A 16,032-nucleotide genomic window follows, 5' to 3' on the forward strand; every position below is an offset into this window, starting at 1 on the left:
GCAGGGAAGCTTTTGCTTCATTCTGCTTCCCTCTACGTAGCTTTTACAGTACTTCTCTCCTTTAACCTAAACCATTTTCATACGGAGATGACGTTGTGTCCTCTCAATTATGAGAATAGCATATGCAGCAGAGCACTTTAACCAGTTTTCTTGTGTTTTTTAAATCTTTTTTTTCCAAATAAACTATCTTATAACAGTTAGTAAGATTGTGAAATATGACTTTGTCTTGCAAAGATTTGAATATGAGTTATCAGTTGTAGTCTGCATCTTTAGACTGTCGACTCCTTTCAGTGGTATGCCAAAAAACCCAAAGTCACAATCTTCAGATATTGGATTGTTTATTATTGTAGTAATTACATATCAGTTCAGCAGTATGGGTCACAACCACAGCAAATATTTTTTTTTTAGTTTTTTGAGTCATTTTTCTTTAAATAATTGATGGAATTGCTTGGGTGTTCAGTCAGTCATTACAACGTTTAAAAAGAGGAATCTGTAATAGCGTTTACTATTTTACTGGTTTCCAAATAATTTTGGAATAGTTGTGACTGTTACTGACATTGGCATATTCTGGAAAGCATGGGTATTTCTTGATTTTCTGAAGAGGTGATTTGTTAGTCAGATACGACTTTTATCAAGAACAGAACAAATATTTGTATTTTTATTTAGTTTTTACAGATGGAAGTAGTTTCCTTATTTTCATTATTCTTTAGTTCCAAAAATATTTGCAGAACTACTTATGTTTATTAAAAGCAGTTGAACATCTAGTACGTTATGTTAATTAATCAGTTGGAGTTTTTGTGCCGTAGTGTTTTAGTCGAAATCAGCTTAAATTGTGTTTCTGATTTTAGATTTTTTTTAGTGCTATTGTGCACATAACATAAGTATGTCTGATGCTCTGCAAGTTTTCGCATGTTAACACTTAAAAAACCACCACTGCGAACAATATGGATCATAAACTTCTGAAATTGTCCTAAGTTACTTTCAAGTGTATTTGAGGTTGATCAGTTAGATCACAAATTTGAAATTGTATGTGTAATATGCTCTGACATTAAGTAAAAGGTAGTTTCATTGTCATGATTTTCTGAAAGTCTTGTGAAAAGTGGTAGATTCTTTAAATGTTGGTCCTAAAGAGGTGGCTGAAGTTGCTGTAATAAGTTATTCTAACTGGTCTTTTTTTGTTTGTTTGTTTTAGGCAAACACAATTCTTCCTCATTCTCACAGCCATCACTTGCACTGCTTGCCAACACTGATGAATATGGCAGCATCTTTTGACATCATGAAAGAGAAAAGACTGTAAGAATTCTAAGTTATATTTAAAAGCATAAAACTCTGTCACAAAATGCCATCTTCTGGGTCCTTTACACAATTTAAACCTCCTAATGAAAGAAATCAAATAATTTGATAGATTCGCATCTTTAATAGGTATTTCTTCAATTCAGTGGTTTTTTTGTAGAAGACAAATTTAGTGTGTTTGGTTTTTTGTTAATTACTCTTTTGTTAATTACTCTTCCATCTGTCCTATCAGATCATTATTCTGATAAATATCATAAAGTACAGAATGTTTCCAAACTGCTACTGTGAAATGACAAATGCTACTTGTAGAGTGCTTCCTAAAAGTGTAGTGCTCTTCTGCTTTTTAGATTTGAAGATTTAATATCTGTCACTAGAAAATTTTGATATGCAGAAGCACCCTTAGTTTTCAAAAAAGGCATATCTGAAAAACTTCATCAGAGGATATTTCATGGGGTCAAACCTATGGGATGAGAGGAAGGATGAAAAGCAGAAGGGATATGCTTGTGGATTACCTACAGTTCATTTGCTTTTTGGCATATACCTGATAGAGTAGTAAGAATTCCCATTTCAGTTGGAAGAAAGTGATTTTATGGAAGTGGTACTTTTTATTTTGGGATCCTGATATTGGTCAACAGTGCATTGTTTCATACGTTGAAAAACTGTAATTCCTGTTACTGATTGAATTTACATAATTTAGATAAGTGACCAAATTCAGAAGTATTTGTTTGAAAACAAAAAAAAGCACTCTTCTACACTTCAAAAATTTTTGTTTATGGGGAAGGAAGATAGACTTAAGTTCTCATTTTTAGACTTCCTTATTTTTATTTGCTCAGCAGGTGGGTTTTTTTTTCTGGTACTACTATTTTGTAATTAACTGTTTTTGCCCTTGTCAGCTGTCATTTCTGATACTTCCTATCTTTTCCTGTAACCCTTGTTACATGCTGCTGCTGAATTGTTTAGATATAAGAGCAGGAAGCGCACTATTGATAGTCCTGCCACCCTCAGGGGAAGGGGGAAGTAGTAGAATGTAAGAGAAAAACTTTGTTACTCTAATTTGAAGCTAACCCCTTCAGCTATCAACGGCAGAATATTGATCTACTGTGGCATCTCACAATGTAAATTAACTTCAAACTTTATGATACCTTCTGTGAGCTGTGACAGACACCACTACTTACAGAGTAGAAGAAAAGTTATCCATGAGGGTCATACTTCAGAGACTCTGAAAGATAATTTTCTGTGTAGTTTCAGTGTGAGACTGAGGCTTACGAGTATATGAAAACTTGTCTCAAGAAAATAACTTTCTTTGCTTCTGAATTGTTGGTCAAGTCTTTCTTGAGCTGTTTACTCAAGAGATAGTGGTGCTCTTTAGTTTGATAACAGTTGCCAAATACTGATTATGGTATTTTTTTTTCTCTTAGGCGAGCAAGTGCAGCACTCAACTGCTTAAAGCGTTTTCATGAGATGAAGAAAAGAGGACCTAAACCTTACAGCCTTCATTTAGATCATATTATTCAGAAAGCAATCTCAACACACCAAAAAAGGGATCAGTACCGTGTACAGAAAGACATCTTTATTTTAAAGGTATTACCATTATTCGTTATTCAAAAATGAATTTGACATTGTATTTTGGAGACTTGGATCCTGCCCTCCCCCAGGCTTCACTCATTTAATTCTGAGTCATTTATGTGATTTCTTTGTAGTATTTTTTTTAATCTATTTTGTCTTTTGGGTGCTTGTAGATACTATATTGTATTTCTAGACATTGATGTGCAAAACTCCAGTAATTTTTAATGGTTTTTGAGACTGGTTGTGATCTCTTACTTTTAGATTCTTAATGCAGTACTATAACCATACAATTTAACTTCAAATGCAAATTATTGTGAAGCATTGCCCTTTTGATGATTGTGACATGAACAGTAAGTATATCATGTGACAAGACTAAAAAATTAATGCGAGTGAACTTATTGTAGCTTTTCATGTCTGTATTCCAGGATACAGAAGAAGCACTCATCATGAATCTACGAGACAGCCAAGTTCTCAATCACAAAGAGAACCTTGACTGGAATTGGAATCTAATAGGGACCATACTGAAGGTGAGCTTACAAAGAGCATGATAATATTTTGAAGAAATTGTTGGGGAAAAAGTCTCTGTTTCACATCAGAGCTTTGACTGTCTAATATTAATCCTGTAGTACATCCAATAATCTGTTTCATTGAGAAAAATTAGAATCTCATAGGTTTAATCAGTGCTGATGTAGTCTCTTTGTATTCAAAACTATATTCAAAAATACACTGCAGATAAATTCACAAGTTTTCCTAATAAGCATGTGTTAAATGTTATATATCTTTATTTGTATAAAATTCAAGTTTACAGAATTAGCTATATTGTCTTTAAAGCTGCTTGTACTTTAGACTGCAGAGGGATACTGCCTTGTTCAGTTTCATAGCAGATTTTTAAATTATATGAGCTTAAAGCTAAAGCCAGAGATGGGTTCTAGATCAAACTTAGACTGAGCCACATATGAAAACTTCATTGATATGCAACCTCATTGAATGTTTTGAACTAATACAAATACTCCCGTAGCATCAGGTTAATTACAAAATTACTTTGTTTTTACAACATAAAGATAATACCTGAGTGGGGGCGTTATTTTGAATATATTTAATGCACAGGTTTTAAGATACTGCCTCTTTTTGTAAGCGGAAAATTTGCTTTCTTTGAGTAATAAAACTCTGAGTACTCAGTATAGTTCAAACCAAAATAGCTCCCATCATTCTGTGCATCAAAGCCATCCTTCAGCTGAGTAACATTTTCTTACTGTCTGTACTGTGTTGATGTGAAGACGGTGAAAGTACAAAAAAGGATTAATGGTAACAATCATAATCAAGATTATGTGGGGTTTTGTGGGGGTTTTTTGTGTTGTTCATTTGTTTTTTTTAAAAATAAAAGAAATTAAGTATTTCTGTGCCTTTCTTTCAGGGACCGATAAACTTGAAAGAGCAAGAATCTTTCTGGTATAAAGACCTGAATATGTATATGACAGTATCTTTGCTCCACCAGATTTCCAGGCTTTTTTTACAGCAATTGTTAGATGTACTGGGTTACTAGATACCTATTATTATTAGTTGTAGATATTTTACCTTTGATTCAATATTAAAGATATTATCAGGAAACTGTTTTTCAGAACCTCACTGTTAATTAGTCTGTATAGTACTTTGACAGTGGAAGCTTTATTTAGTTCAGGTGTTTGAGTTTTATTGAACTGCAATTTGCATCAAATGGTCAATTTCTCTGCTGTCTCAGAGCTCCCCAGCAATGTATTTTCTAGTGTTCTGTCAAACAGTTGCTAACATCTCAAAAGTGGGGAGTTCTTACAGAATGAGAAGTGTGTGTGTTTTCTGATTCACGTTTAACCACTTCTGTTCCTGTTAAACTGCACAACACCAACATAAACTGAGATAATGTTATCAGAATGGTCCATCTTTAGTCCTCAGACAAGCAGAATCCAGATTCTAGTGTTTCGAATATGCTATCTCATGTGGCTACTCACCTGCCTCTTGCTTACATTTGTGGAGCATTAGCTCTCTAACCACCTCACTATGTGCATCTCATGTGGTCCCTTACTGCCTTTTTCACTTGCCCAGGTTGCTGTGTAAGCTGCTAAAAGAGCTTGGACAAAAGTGTCAACCTCATCTGTATCTGACACTATTATTAGTGTAGTCAGTTTTACTGATCATTAACTAGTGCATTTTATGTCTTAATACATCTTACAAAGTGTCAACAGGGGAGTTTGAATTCTGTTTAAATAAGCAAAATTTAAGTGAGCTATAACGGAATATTATATAGAATATAATAGAATAATGTTTATTTTTAAAACAAATCTTACAAATATTGGAAACAACAACCCAAAAATTATTTCCCTATTATGCATATCCAATTTTTTTATTTGCAGAGAAAAAACTGAGCAAAATTGTTTATTTATTTTTCATCAGCTTTTCATGGTCTTCTCTTTTCATTAGAATTGTGACCTTGTACATGTAGCATGTGACCAACATTCCTTGTCCTTCTCTAGAAAAAATTAAACAGTTCTTGAAGAAGGAAGTGTGGGCTTTTCAATAAAATGAGTGCTTTTTACAGATGTAACGTAAGGTGCAAGGAAATTTGTATTTCTAATTACGTAAATATGACTGATAGAAGTAAGTGAATTCTAGTGACTAATTAAGAACTGATATACAAGTTTCATATAATGCTATATTTGCTGTTTTTCTAGTGGCCAAATATAAATCTGAGGAACTATAAAGATGAACAGTTGCACAGGTATGTAAAAATTATTTAGACTTCCTTTGAAGAAAGGAATTTGAAAAAACTGGTTTTTACTATTGCAATAAAATATTTCTTGGATATATCACATTTCTAAAACTTAATCTATAGATAGGCAGAGAATCTCTACTGAAAATTTATTAATGTGATGCAAAACTCAAGCTACATTGCTTACTGTGATTTCAAAAAGTGAGAGTCTGTGTTTGCAATCATTGTGTTATGTTTCAGAAATAGTTAAGTTAGGTGAATGAAAATGCTGTTGCTGAATAAATAAGACCATTTCCTGTCAGAACATGAAAATGTGTTTTTCATGGTAGCGTTAACTATTATAGCTGGAGAAAACTCAGGTTACAAGATTCTTTTTTAGCTCTGTTAGTCTAGATAATATAGTCTTTGAAACTTGCCACAGGATATGTTACAGCAGAATAAATTATAAGCATGAGAATGAGAGGGGAGCCATGTCTCCTAAGAGGATAGAGATTTTAAATTCCTTTGCTTATATTAAGTAATGGTTTAGAAAACCCTTTGTAAAACACTGTACAGTAGCATTTCTGTTTATCCAGTTGTCTGGATAAACTCATTGCTGTTACCTGCTATTCTTCTAACAGATTTTGAAAATTTATTGCCAATAAACCAATTTAATGATAACCTATTTTTTCTACCAGCATTACTTTGTCTTGTGAGACTGTCCTTGTCATACTGAAAAGTAGCAAATTCCTTTTTACTTTCTGTAGGTTTGTAAGGAGGTTGCTGTATTTTTACAAGCCTAGCAGCAAACTCTATGCCAACCTGGATCTGGACTATGCCAAGGCAAAGCAGCTCACTGTCGTGGGCTGTCAGTTTACTGAATTTCTTCTTGAATCAGAAGAGGTAATATATTTTCAGCTACAAGACTGGAGGTAGAATGAGTAGTCTAGCTGTGTGCCACTTGGAGTAAAAACCTTAATTTTTGGTAAAGGCTTCTGAGACTTTGGGTCTTAAATCTAAAGTGACCATGTAAATAAGAAATAGTATGTAAAATACTGAGAAAGATGACTGTGATTATGTAGAAGTTTTATTAAAAACAGCTTTGTTAAATGCAACTTAGAGTTTGGAGGAATTTTTCTATTATTTTTGCTATGTATAGCCTTCCTTTTCTACGTCCTTTCTTCTTTTGTGCTAAAGACTTCTATGCCTCAGGTCAGAGGAAAATGTCATTGAATAATACTTTTCCCTTTTCCTGGAAAGAAAGAATTAGTTCCTAAAATACCTCCAAGCTTAACTCCTTTTATTTACCTTGAACCTTTTTCTTTAGTCTGAATTGATTGCCAGCCTGCAATTCTATTTTGTGTCTGTGTTGTGTTTGTACATTTTAAGAAATTTGAATTTATGGGTTTCAGTACAGAAAAGAGACACAGTTCTGTTACTTACAGATGTTACTCCTCTTTGTTTTGTTAGGATGGACAAGGTTACCTGGAGGAATTGGTTAAAGATATTGTACATTGGCTCAACTCTTCATCAGGAATGAAACCTGAACGTAGTCTTCAAAATAATGGGTTACTAAATACCCTCAGCCAGCACTACTTTCTGTTTTTTGGTACTTTATCTTGTCACCCTCATGGAGTGAAAATGCTTGAAAAATGTAATGTGTTTCAGTGGTGAGTGTTTTTATCCTGTTTGAACTGTGCTTGCGCTGTAAGAGTTATGAAAATTGTAAACTGTGCATCAGGGCCACCATCTGGAAAGCTGGGAACTCTGAAGCTTTTTTGGTTTACTTGCAGGTAAAGATCCCCTTTTTTTTTTTAAGAAGGGGTCTTTTAGTCTGTCATAATAAACAGGTAGATGTGATTGTGGCATAAACAGCTTATTTTTTACTGTCCACACCTGTCTGACAGAGATCAGGCTCAGGAAGGATTATAGTGTACTGAAAAGACGGGGGTGGGGAAATAGAAAGAAAAACAAAACCCAAAACACACAAACCAACAAAAACTGGTATGTATCATACTGTTTGTGAAATGTGTTGATATGTGTTGTACTTAATGCTCAGTCTGTTATACTTGAGTGAAGTTCTGAAGTTCAAAATTTTGTTCATGTACAGATAAACTTACCTTCCTTTGGGAATGAATTGGTTAGTGACTAATACCAGTTTATTTAAATATAGTAAAATACAAGCAGAAATGCAAGTGTTCAGATGTACTCCATTTTTTCTAAGTTGGCTTTGTTGGTTATTAGAAAGCAAGCTTTTTACTGCCTTCAGAAAACTTGATTTACAATAAAATCTAGACAGTTAATGGGACTAACTTTATGGCAAACTTTATACACTGTTTTACAATGAAGAATTGTTCACAGAGCTTCATGAACAATTTTTATACTCATAATCACTAAGTATGCTGACAAAATCTTTACAGAGCAGTTATAGAAAAATGCACCCCTTGCAGGTCAGTGCATTATCTTGTCCTCTTTTGACTTTACAGCTATAACAGTTTATAGATACTCCATTTCATATGATAACTTACTTATTTGTGTTTATGCCTCATATGGAAGGATAATTCAAAGTGCTTAAGTTTAAATTATTGCTTGAATAAATAAACAGGTTTGAGTGAATTCAAATACTAATTTTATTCTTCCTCCCTTTTCTGCCTCCAGTCTTCTTAACCTTTGTTCTTTGAAGAACCAGGATCACTTGTTAAAATTGACTGTTTCTAGTCTGGATTATAGCAGAGATGGATTGGCAAGAGTCATCCTTTCTAAAATCCTGACAGCAGCTACTGATGTAAGTTCAGTTCAACGTATATTCCTTTATTATTTGGCATTAGACATTTATTTCCTTATTCAAGGTGTATGACTTTATTTTTAAGCTATTATATATACAGAAAGGTTTTTATTGTTGTATTCTGGGAAATGAAACTCCTACTCGTCTAGCTTTTGAATTTGTTGTGAACTTCACACCCTATATTGTATTTGTGCTCAAGAAATTAAGTCATTCAATTAGAGATTTCTCTTGTGTGTGAAGGGGGTTAAAGTCTCGATATGTATAAAACTAAGTGTAACATTATTGTCTAGGTCAGTGGACATCCTAAGTTAATTGTGAAGATGTTGTCACAAACAGAAATCTATATTTCTAGCAGTACTAAGCAGGTTAACCTTCTGGTAATAGATACTGTTTGAGTAATGGTTGAGGTTACTCAGTGTGGTGGAACTGAGCAGAAACTGTAGCTCCTGGAATGAGGGGTTGTCCAGAAATAGTCACTGGGATTTGTTCTCTTGAGTCAAAGAAGTTGAGTGGGAATAAAACAGAATTACATGGACTTGGGAGAGGACACTCTTGAACTTTTAAGGTGTAGTATTATTAGACAAGCAAGCATTGATGTCAGAGAAATGACAATTAGTAAGTTGGAATATAACTAGGAAAGAACATTCATTACTTAAGGGGAGGTTGTTTCTGTCACCTGAACAGACAGAATGTATTCTAGAATGGATATGAGAGAGAATAAAGTAAGTGCTACCTTTAAATGTCTCATGGTGTTTTGGAAGAGGGGGAAGGGAATTCAGGATATTTCTCTGAGCCTGTCAAAGATAAGATGATTCTTATGGGTAAACAGTGGAATCTGAAAGTAATGAAGATAGTTGAGGTTGAAGGGATGACTCATTGAAAGAAGAGGGTGAGTCTCCCTACTGACTACAGTTTTTTTATTTGGCTTCTCAGTTCTGTTTAAAAGCAATAAAAATATATGGGAGTTGACATAATTTCTGAAAAGCTATGTTTAGTAAGGGATAAAGACAATCTCCAGTAAGCTTGTTTCTTTCAGAAATCTTAATTCCCTGAGAGTGTCTCCAAACAATAAAAATTAGTTTCTGTTGTCAACTCAAAATTAGAAGGGGAGAGTAGCATTTTGGTGTGACTGTATACAATAAAAACATTTACAGAGCAATATCCTTACAGATCAGTGAAGGAGAAGCACATCTTAACCTACTTTCAGATGTGCTTTGGTCATTCACGCTAAAACAAATTAATGCTGCCTCAGCTGCCTTTCTGCCAGTTCATGGTAGAAATAGCAGAGTAGCCAGTGTGTCCTCAGGTGCTGCAGTTCATGACTTCAAATTTTATCCTTATAGGTGGCTGGGAGGGGGAGAATTACCCTACATCTACTGGTATCTATGCTCTGCTGTGTGTAGTTAGATGAGCAGTGACTTCTGACTTGATTCATCACTTCTAGGGGTCTTAAAGCCCTGTAATAGTAAAAGTAAGAACCTTCTGACAGATTAGAGCTTTATCTATGTTTTTCATATAGTTCATGCATGAGGAAAAGAGAGATTCTCTGCACTGGTTTTCCTGTTCGTTCTCATCAAAAGTAAAAACATTTCAGGATTTTCTTTCATCTGGAAAGGCAATACTGGGCTTCCCCTCTCTGGTCTTTACCCCTCTTCTCTTCTTCACACTGAACAGATAAACTGATCAATTTATGCTGTTTATTCAGTAAGTTTTGAGCAGCAGTACAGAAGTTGACAGGATACTTGGTTCATTATGCTGTCACTTGGAGAAACTCAGTAGTAGGGGAAACTGGTTTATTGCAGAAAATATTTGAGGTTTTCTAAGAAGTTTGGAAGACCAAGTATTTTCATGAAAGAAATCAAAATTTATAAAAATAAGTTCCCCAGAGGTTCTAGTGTTTGCTTTTTAAAGTCTTCTGCAAAAATTGCAAACTTGAAAGTGTGTGCAATTGCACTGGCCACTTGCAAGGTATATTTGTTGCTAATTCTGATGACTTTGTATGATGCTCTCACATAAGGGCTTTCCAAGCAGACTCACAGTGACCAATTTACTTGTGATCTCAGACTTGATTTTCCTATTTGATAAGATAGAAATAGCTCTAATACACTGTAGTTTTAATAGATAAGGTGTTCATCACAGCTGCTTGCTGCAAGATATGATAATTTAAATGTCTTTGTAAAAGTTAGAAACTATTAACTGCATTAGCTGTTTTTCTTCCATTCAAGAAAGCATTTTCCTTGCTTTGCAGAGCTGCAGGTTGTATGCAACAAAACACTTGCGAGTATTGCTGAGAGCTAATGTAGAGTTCTTCAGCAACTGGGGGATTGAGTTACTGGTGACCCAGTTACATGATAAAAATAAAACTATTTCTTCTGAGGCACTTGATATTCTAGATGAGGCATGTGAAGACAAGGTGAGCATCCTTTCCCTTTTTAACCTCTTTTTGGTATGATACTCTTAAGTCTGTTCTCCACCCCTTTCCCTGGTAGCAAAGTAAAAATATGTAAGAAGCTACTCATGGTTGCCTTTCTTGGCTGTCATTGATGGACTTATAATAGTTTATAGACCTCTTTGATGAAAACACTGCAGTATGACTGACAGGAAAATGTGGACTTCTGCATTCTGCCTATTTTAAATAAGAATTGCAACAAATTCAGCTGTTTTGTTAATGATATTTTTTGTGACGTAATATATATTTAGTGACAAAAGGTACCTAAAATTGATAATATGAGGATACATTTGGTGCTGTTTGATACTTCCTGTTGTGGAAAACTTGCTGCTTCATTGCTGGCAGATTGATGTAGTTATTGTAGTTTTCAGAATAACATAGTGCTCAATACTCCTTATGTGTTCTTAATTATTTTAGGCCAATCTTCATGCCCTTATCCAAATGAAACCAGCTCTTTCTCATCTTGGAGACAAGGGTTTGCTTCTACTCCTAAGGTAAATGTTGAATATTGTTTTTGACTTCACACTGTGAAAACAAATAAGTGTTCCTTTTTATTCAAATTGTGTGATTTGGTTTTTTTTTTTAAAGTAGAATGGTAACTGTCTGATGTTATTTTACAGATTTCTGTCCATCCCAAAGGGATTTTCTTATCTAAATGAAAGAGGTTATGTAACAAAACAGATGGAAAAGTGGCAAAAGGTAATGCTAAGAAGAAAGTGTGCTTGATATCAGGAGGGAGAATGGTGTGAATGTGAGTTTAGGCAGTCAGAGATCCTTAAAAATATTGTATATTAATGTATGTGCCTCACTAATGCAAATATATTTATTGCCTCAGTGACTTAACGGTTTTGCTGGAAAAGGTTGACAGGGACTTAGAGTTGCATATCTCCTCTGTACATGTGATTTACTCAGGCCTTTATATAATTGTGATATTTCAGCAAATATTTCAGAGTATGGTGATTTCCTAAAAGAGGTTGGTTTATAAGGTCTTATCTAGCGGAGTGTTCAAAGGAATGCCACTTTTCAAGATACCTGTTACCTCTGGTTATTGCTAATTATAGTTAAATGTAGAGCTCACGAAGATAGAATTGCTTTACTCTGTTAGGAAGTAAAGAGGAACACAAGACCATTAAAAATTCGTAATTGCCATAACTTTAATAAAACTCTCCGGACCCTACTTTGTTTTTGTAATTGATTATAGGTGGTTGGTCTCATTCCCGTTGGCAATTTTTTTACTAGTTTAGCTGTCACTTCTCAAGGAGTGCTGAAATGCATGGTGGTCTAATTGAGATTATTCGAGTTTGTCAGATGTGAAGTATTTTCTTCCTTTTTTTAACAAATTCACTGAAATGGTTATGGAATCAATTGTTGACTCTGCAAACTCATTTTATGTAGGAAGTACATTAATTTTGGTGAGCTCCACCTTCAAATTATAAAAAAATTCAGCCAACCTTAAGGAGCACTTTAATTATTTCTATCGTGCTATAAGACTATAAACCACTAAACGTATTGTGTCAACCTTTGTCTTCTTATAGGAATATAACCTAAAGTACGTTGAATTGATTGAAGAACAACTTAATGAAGCACTTACAACATACCGCAAACCTGTTGATGGTGATAACTATGTTCGTCGGAGCAACCAAAGGTAAGTTTGGGAAAGTGGGTCTTGAGGCATAAACTGGTGGGACTGATCAAGAAAGCTGTAAACTAGAATGTATGAAGGAGGGGCATACCGACAGGGTTTTGGTTTACACTGCTCCTGGGAACACAGAGGTCTCAGGAGCTTATCTGAAATGCTTCTACAACATGATAGAAGAAACAAATAGGATGAACTGGAAGTGCTGGTCAGTTCCCAGAGCTTTAATATCAATGGTATTAGCCAGACTTGATGGAATGAGCCCCATGATTGGAGTGCTGGGATGGTGGGCTACAGGTTGTTTAGGAGGGATATGCAGGGTGCAGAGCAGATGGATGCGTCACTCTATATATATAAGGAAGAGGTTTGATTATACAATTAGGGGTGATGTGATTGAGAGCCTATGGGTAGGATTAAGGGGATGGGAAATAAAGGAGATGTAGTGGGTGTCTGCTACTGATTGCTCAGCCAGGATGTTAGCACTGATGAGTCATTCAAGAGGCAGTGAGGAGAAATTTCTGGATCTTGTTCTTATGGACTTCTTACACAAGACTTCAACTTCCCAAGCATCAACTGTGAATATCATACTGCAGTAACAAGCAAGCTTGGAAATTCTCAAAGTCTGTAGGAAATACCTTCTGGACACAGGTACTCAGTGAGCCAGCTAGGAAAGATGCCCTCCTAGACTTGCTGTTTGTGAATACAGGAGGACTTGTGGGAGATGTGATGGTCTTGACCGCAAAGATCATGACATGGTTGAGTTGAGAATTTTCAGTGTAGTGAAAAAAAGGACAGCAGAGCTGCTGCCTAGAACTTCAAGAGAGCTATTTAGCGGAGTACCCTTTCGAGGGCCCAGGACTCCATGAGTGCTGGTCTGTGTAAGAACTGCGTTTTAAAAGCATAGGAGCAGACAATTCCATTGTGTTGTAAGTGAAGCAAGCAGGGCAGAAGATCACCTTGGCTGAACAGGGAACTCTTCATGGAGCTCAAGAGGAAAAGAAAATGACATGATCTCTGGAAGCAAGGTCAGGCTTCACAGGAAGATTATAGAGCTGTGATTCACGTAAGCAGGCACAAAAGGCCAAAGCTGATTCAGGACTGAAACTGACCGGTGTTCTGTCATACAACAAGAAAGGCTTTTTTAAGTGTATTAGTGGCAAGAGTAGCTCAGAAGAAAACATTGGATCAATACTTTTCGAAGATGGTCACCTGACTTGTAGGAATGAAGAAAAAACAGGGATATTCAATGGGTTTTGTCTCAATCTGTAGCAATATTGATAGACCTTGGTTGCGAGTTGGAGGTCCACAAGTATGGGAACTGTAACTTTCCATTTGTGGACACTAAAATTCTAAGGGACCAGCTGTTATCAGCTGAATGTTCACAAAGACATGAGGCCTGGTGGGATTTCTTCGAGGGTTCTGAGGGAGCTAGTTGATGTTGTCACAGGACCCATCTCTATCAGCTACCAAAGGTCTTGGGAGCCTGGGGAAGTCCCTGCTGACTAGAAATTGTTAACTGTTATTCCAGTTTGCAAGAAGGGCATAAGGGAAGACCCAGAAAACTGAAGACCTATGAGTCTAAACTCGGTTCCTGAAAAATTATGAAGAAGGTTACACTGGAAATTATTAAAAGGCATTTGTTGAGTTTGGAGAAAAGGAGGCTGAGGGATGATCTCATTGCACTTTGCAACTTTATGAGGAAGGGAAAGGAGAGGGAGATGCTGATCTCTTTTCCTTGATATCCAGTGACAGGAGTCATGGGAATGGTTCAGAGCTGAAGCAGAGGACGGTCAAACTGGACATAGGAATCATTTCTTTATCACAAGGGTTGTGAGTGATCACATAGCGGAACAGGCCTCCTAGAGAGGTAGTCGATGCCCTAAGTCTGTCAGTGTTCAAGAGGCTTTTGGATAGTGCCCTTAATAACAGGTTTTAACTTTTGGTCAGCCCTGAAGTGATCAGGCAGTTGGACTAGATCCCTTCCATTCAAAATAGTCAATTCCTTTGTAAATGCCTCTAAAGAATTCTCTTCATTTGAAAAAAATCAAGAGTAACTCATTGCATTACGCTGCGGCGTAATTTATTTTAAAAGAGAATATTAGAAGTGCTGGGAAACCTACACATGATTTCTCTTTCTGCCAGATTGCAGCGACCACATGTGTACCTGCCAGTTCACCTTTACGGCCAGCTGGTGCACCATAAAACAGGCTGCCATTTATTGGAATCCCAGGTGAGGATAATAATTGTTTATATCTTTATAACTTTTAAAGATCACTGTAACCCTTTTTAAATATGTCTTGAAAGAGATGGCATTTAAACAGTCGTTGCAAAATAAGTTGATTAGGTTGTTGTTGATTAAGTTGTGAAAGTGTTTGCCATTTAGTCTCATGTTAAATTCCTTCCTGATGCTGAAATGTCAGCAAAATGCCTTGTAACATTTTTCTTAAAATGACTGGCAAAATCTTAGAATGGAAAGCAATTCATAAATGGAAACAATTTTTCAGTCTCTGTGAATTGTATATTGACAAATATACGTGCAGTAAAACTGTGCCTATCCTTTTAAGCATGCAAAAATGTGGAGGTGAGGAAATAGAATCTTTTGAATATTCCGAAAACATAAAAAGAAAAACCTTAAGCCAGTTCATAATTGCTTAAATTTGCTTTTGAAGTGGGCTTGATTATGATCATTGAAAAGTTCAGGAGAAAACTTATATATTCCAGTGTGTTATCTTTATAAAATCTGAAATAATGTCATGCAATCAGTGATTTCATTTAGATTTTCTTCTTGCATTATCGCAGCTGTTAATTTATGGTTACAATTCCAGAATTACCACTGTTCATCTTGGGGTACATGCTTTAAATAAGTGCTTTAACTTCTTCTATAAATGCAAGAGAACCTGTTTAACTGAGATCTCCTTTTCATTTTCGACTTAATTTTTTTTTCTTTTGTTTTTCTCCTTCAGAGTATTGTTACAGATCTAAGTTACACTGTTCGTTCCCCAATGCTGGATAAATGGGAAGGAATTAAGCAGCTGAAAGCAGCCCTTTGGGCTTTGGTTAGTAACAGATTTACAAACCTTTTGCAGTTGTTTAGTTATGACTCTTGATTCTGAAATAACCAAGCAAAATTCCATATAAATAATGGTCAAAAAGTATGTGATTTTTTCAAGTTGGAATCTGTACCATAACTGGATTTGGAATTGAAAGTGGTTCACTGCACCTGTTTCGTTCTGAGTTTTTTAATAATCACTTTGTCTTTTTTTCTTTTTAACAAAAAAACCTCCACATTGCTGTATGTAGCAACAATATTAGTATGGAACCAGTAGTTACAAGTTGTTGTGGTCTGATTTTAATGTATTCACTGTGGTAGTCCCTCGTATTTCTGGAAGAAAGTTGGCTGCCAGTGTTGATGCATGAGAATATAGGCAGTCATGACACCCCTGGCACTTGGGACAGGCAAATACCTATTGTTGGTGTGAATCCAAGCTACACTTCTAAATTTGCTTTGCCACCTCAACTGTTCGCCTGCTTCTTTCTTGTAATAAAATGCCTGTGTAAGAGGAATAAAAAATGAATAAACC

At 35.5% G+C, this 16,032-nt stretch overlaps 1 protein-coding gene across 1 annotated transcript in view; it reads left to right on the forward strand.

Annotated features, from left to right (window-relative positions):
* Positions 1 to 16,032, forward strand: part of RICTOR (RPTOR independent companion of MTOR complex 2) — a 76,000-nt gene that overhangs the window by 41,664 nt on the left and 18,304 nt on the right. Inside the window, exons 16-28 of the mRNA XM_027709182.1 lie at positions 1,193 to 1,293; positions 2,712 to 2,874; positions 3,285 to 3,386; positions 5,565 to 5,611; positions 6,349 to 6,484; positions 7,052 to 7,251; positions 8,240 to 8,366; positions 10,615 to 10,779; positions 11,233 to 11,309; positions 11,436 to 11,514; positions 12,351 to 12,460; positions 14,594 to 14,681; positions 15,415 to 15,507. Coding sequence (XP_027564983.1) covers positions 1,193 to 1,293; positions 2,712 to 2,874; positions 3,285 to 3,386; positions 5,565 to 5,611; positions 6,349 to 6,484; positions 7,052 to 7,251; positions 8,240 to 8,366; positions 10,615 to 10,779; positions 11,233 to 11,309; positions 11,436 to 11,514; positions 12,351 to 12,460; positions 14,594 to 14,681; positions 15,415 to 15,507 — 1,488 coding nt within the window. The remainder of the gene's footprint in view (positions 1 to 1,192; positions 1,294 to 2,711; positions 2,875 to 3,284; positions 3,387 to 5,564; positions 5,612 to 6,348; positions 6,485 to 7,051; positions 7,252 to 8,239; positions 8,367 to 10,614; positions 10,780 to 11,232; positions 11,310 to 11,435; positions 11,515 to 12,350; positions 12,461 to 14,593; positions 14,682 to 15,414; positions 15,508 to 16,032) is intronic.

This window comes from Neopelma chrysocephalum, unplaced genomic scaffold (assembly GCF_003984885.1).
Source record: "Neopelma chrysocephalum unplaced genomic scaffold, ASM398488v2 Primary Assembly neopelma1_96688, whole genome shotgun sequence".
NCBI classification, from domain to species: domain Eukaryota; kingdom Metazoa; phylum Chordata; class Aves; order Passeriformes; family Pipridae; genus Neopelma; species Neopelma chrysocephalum.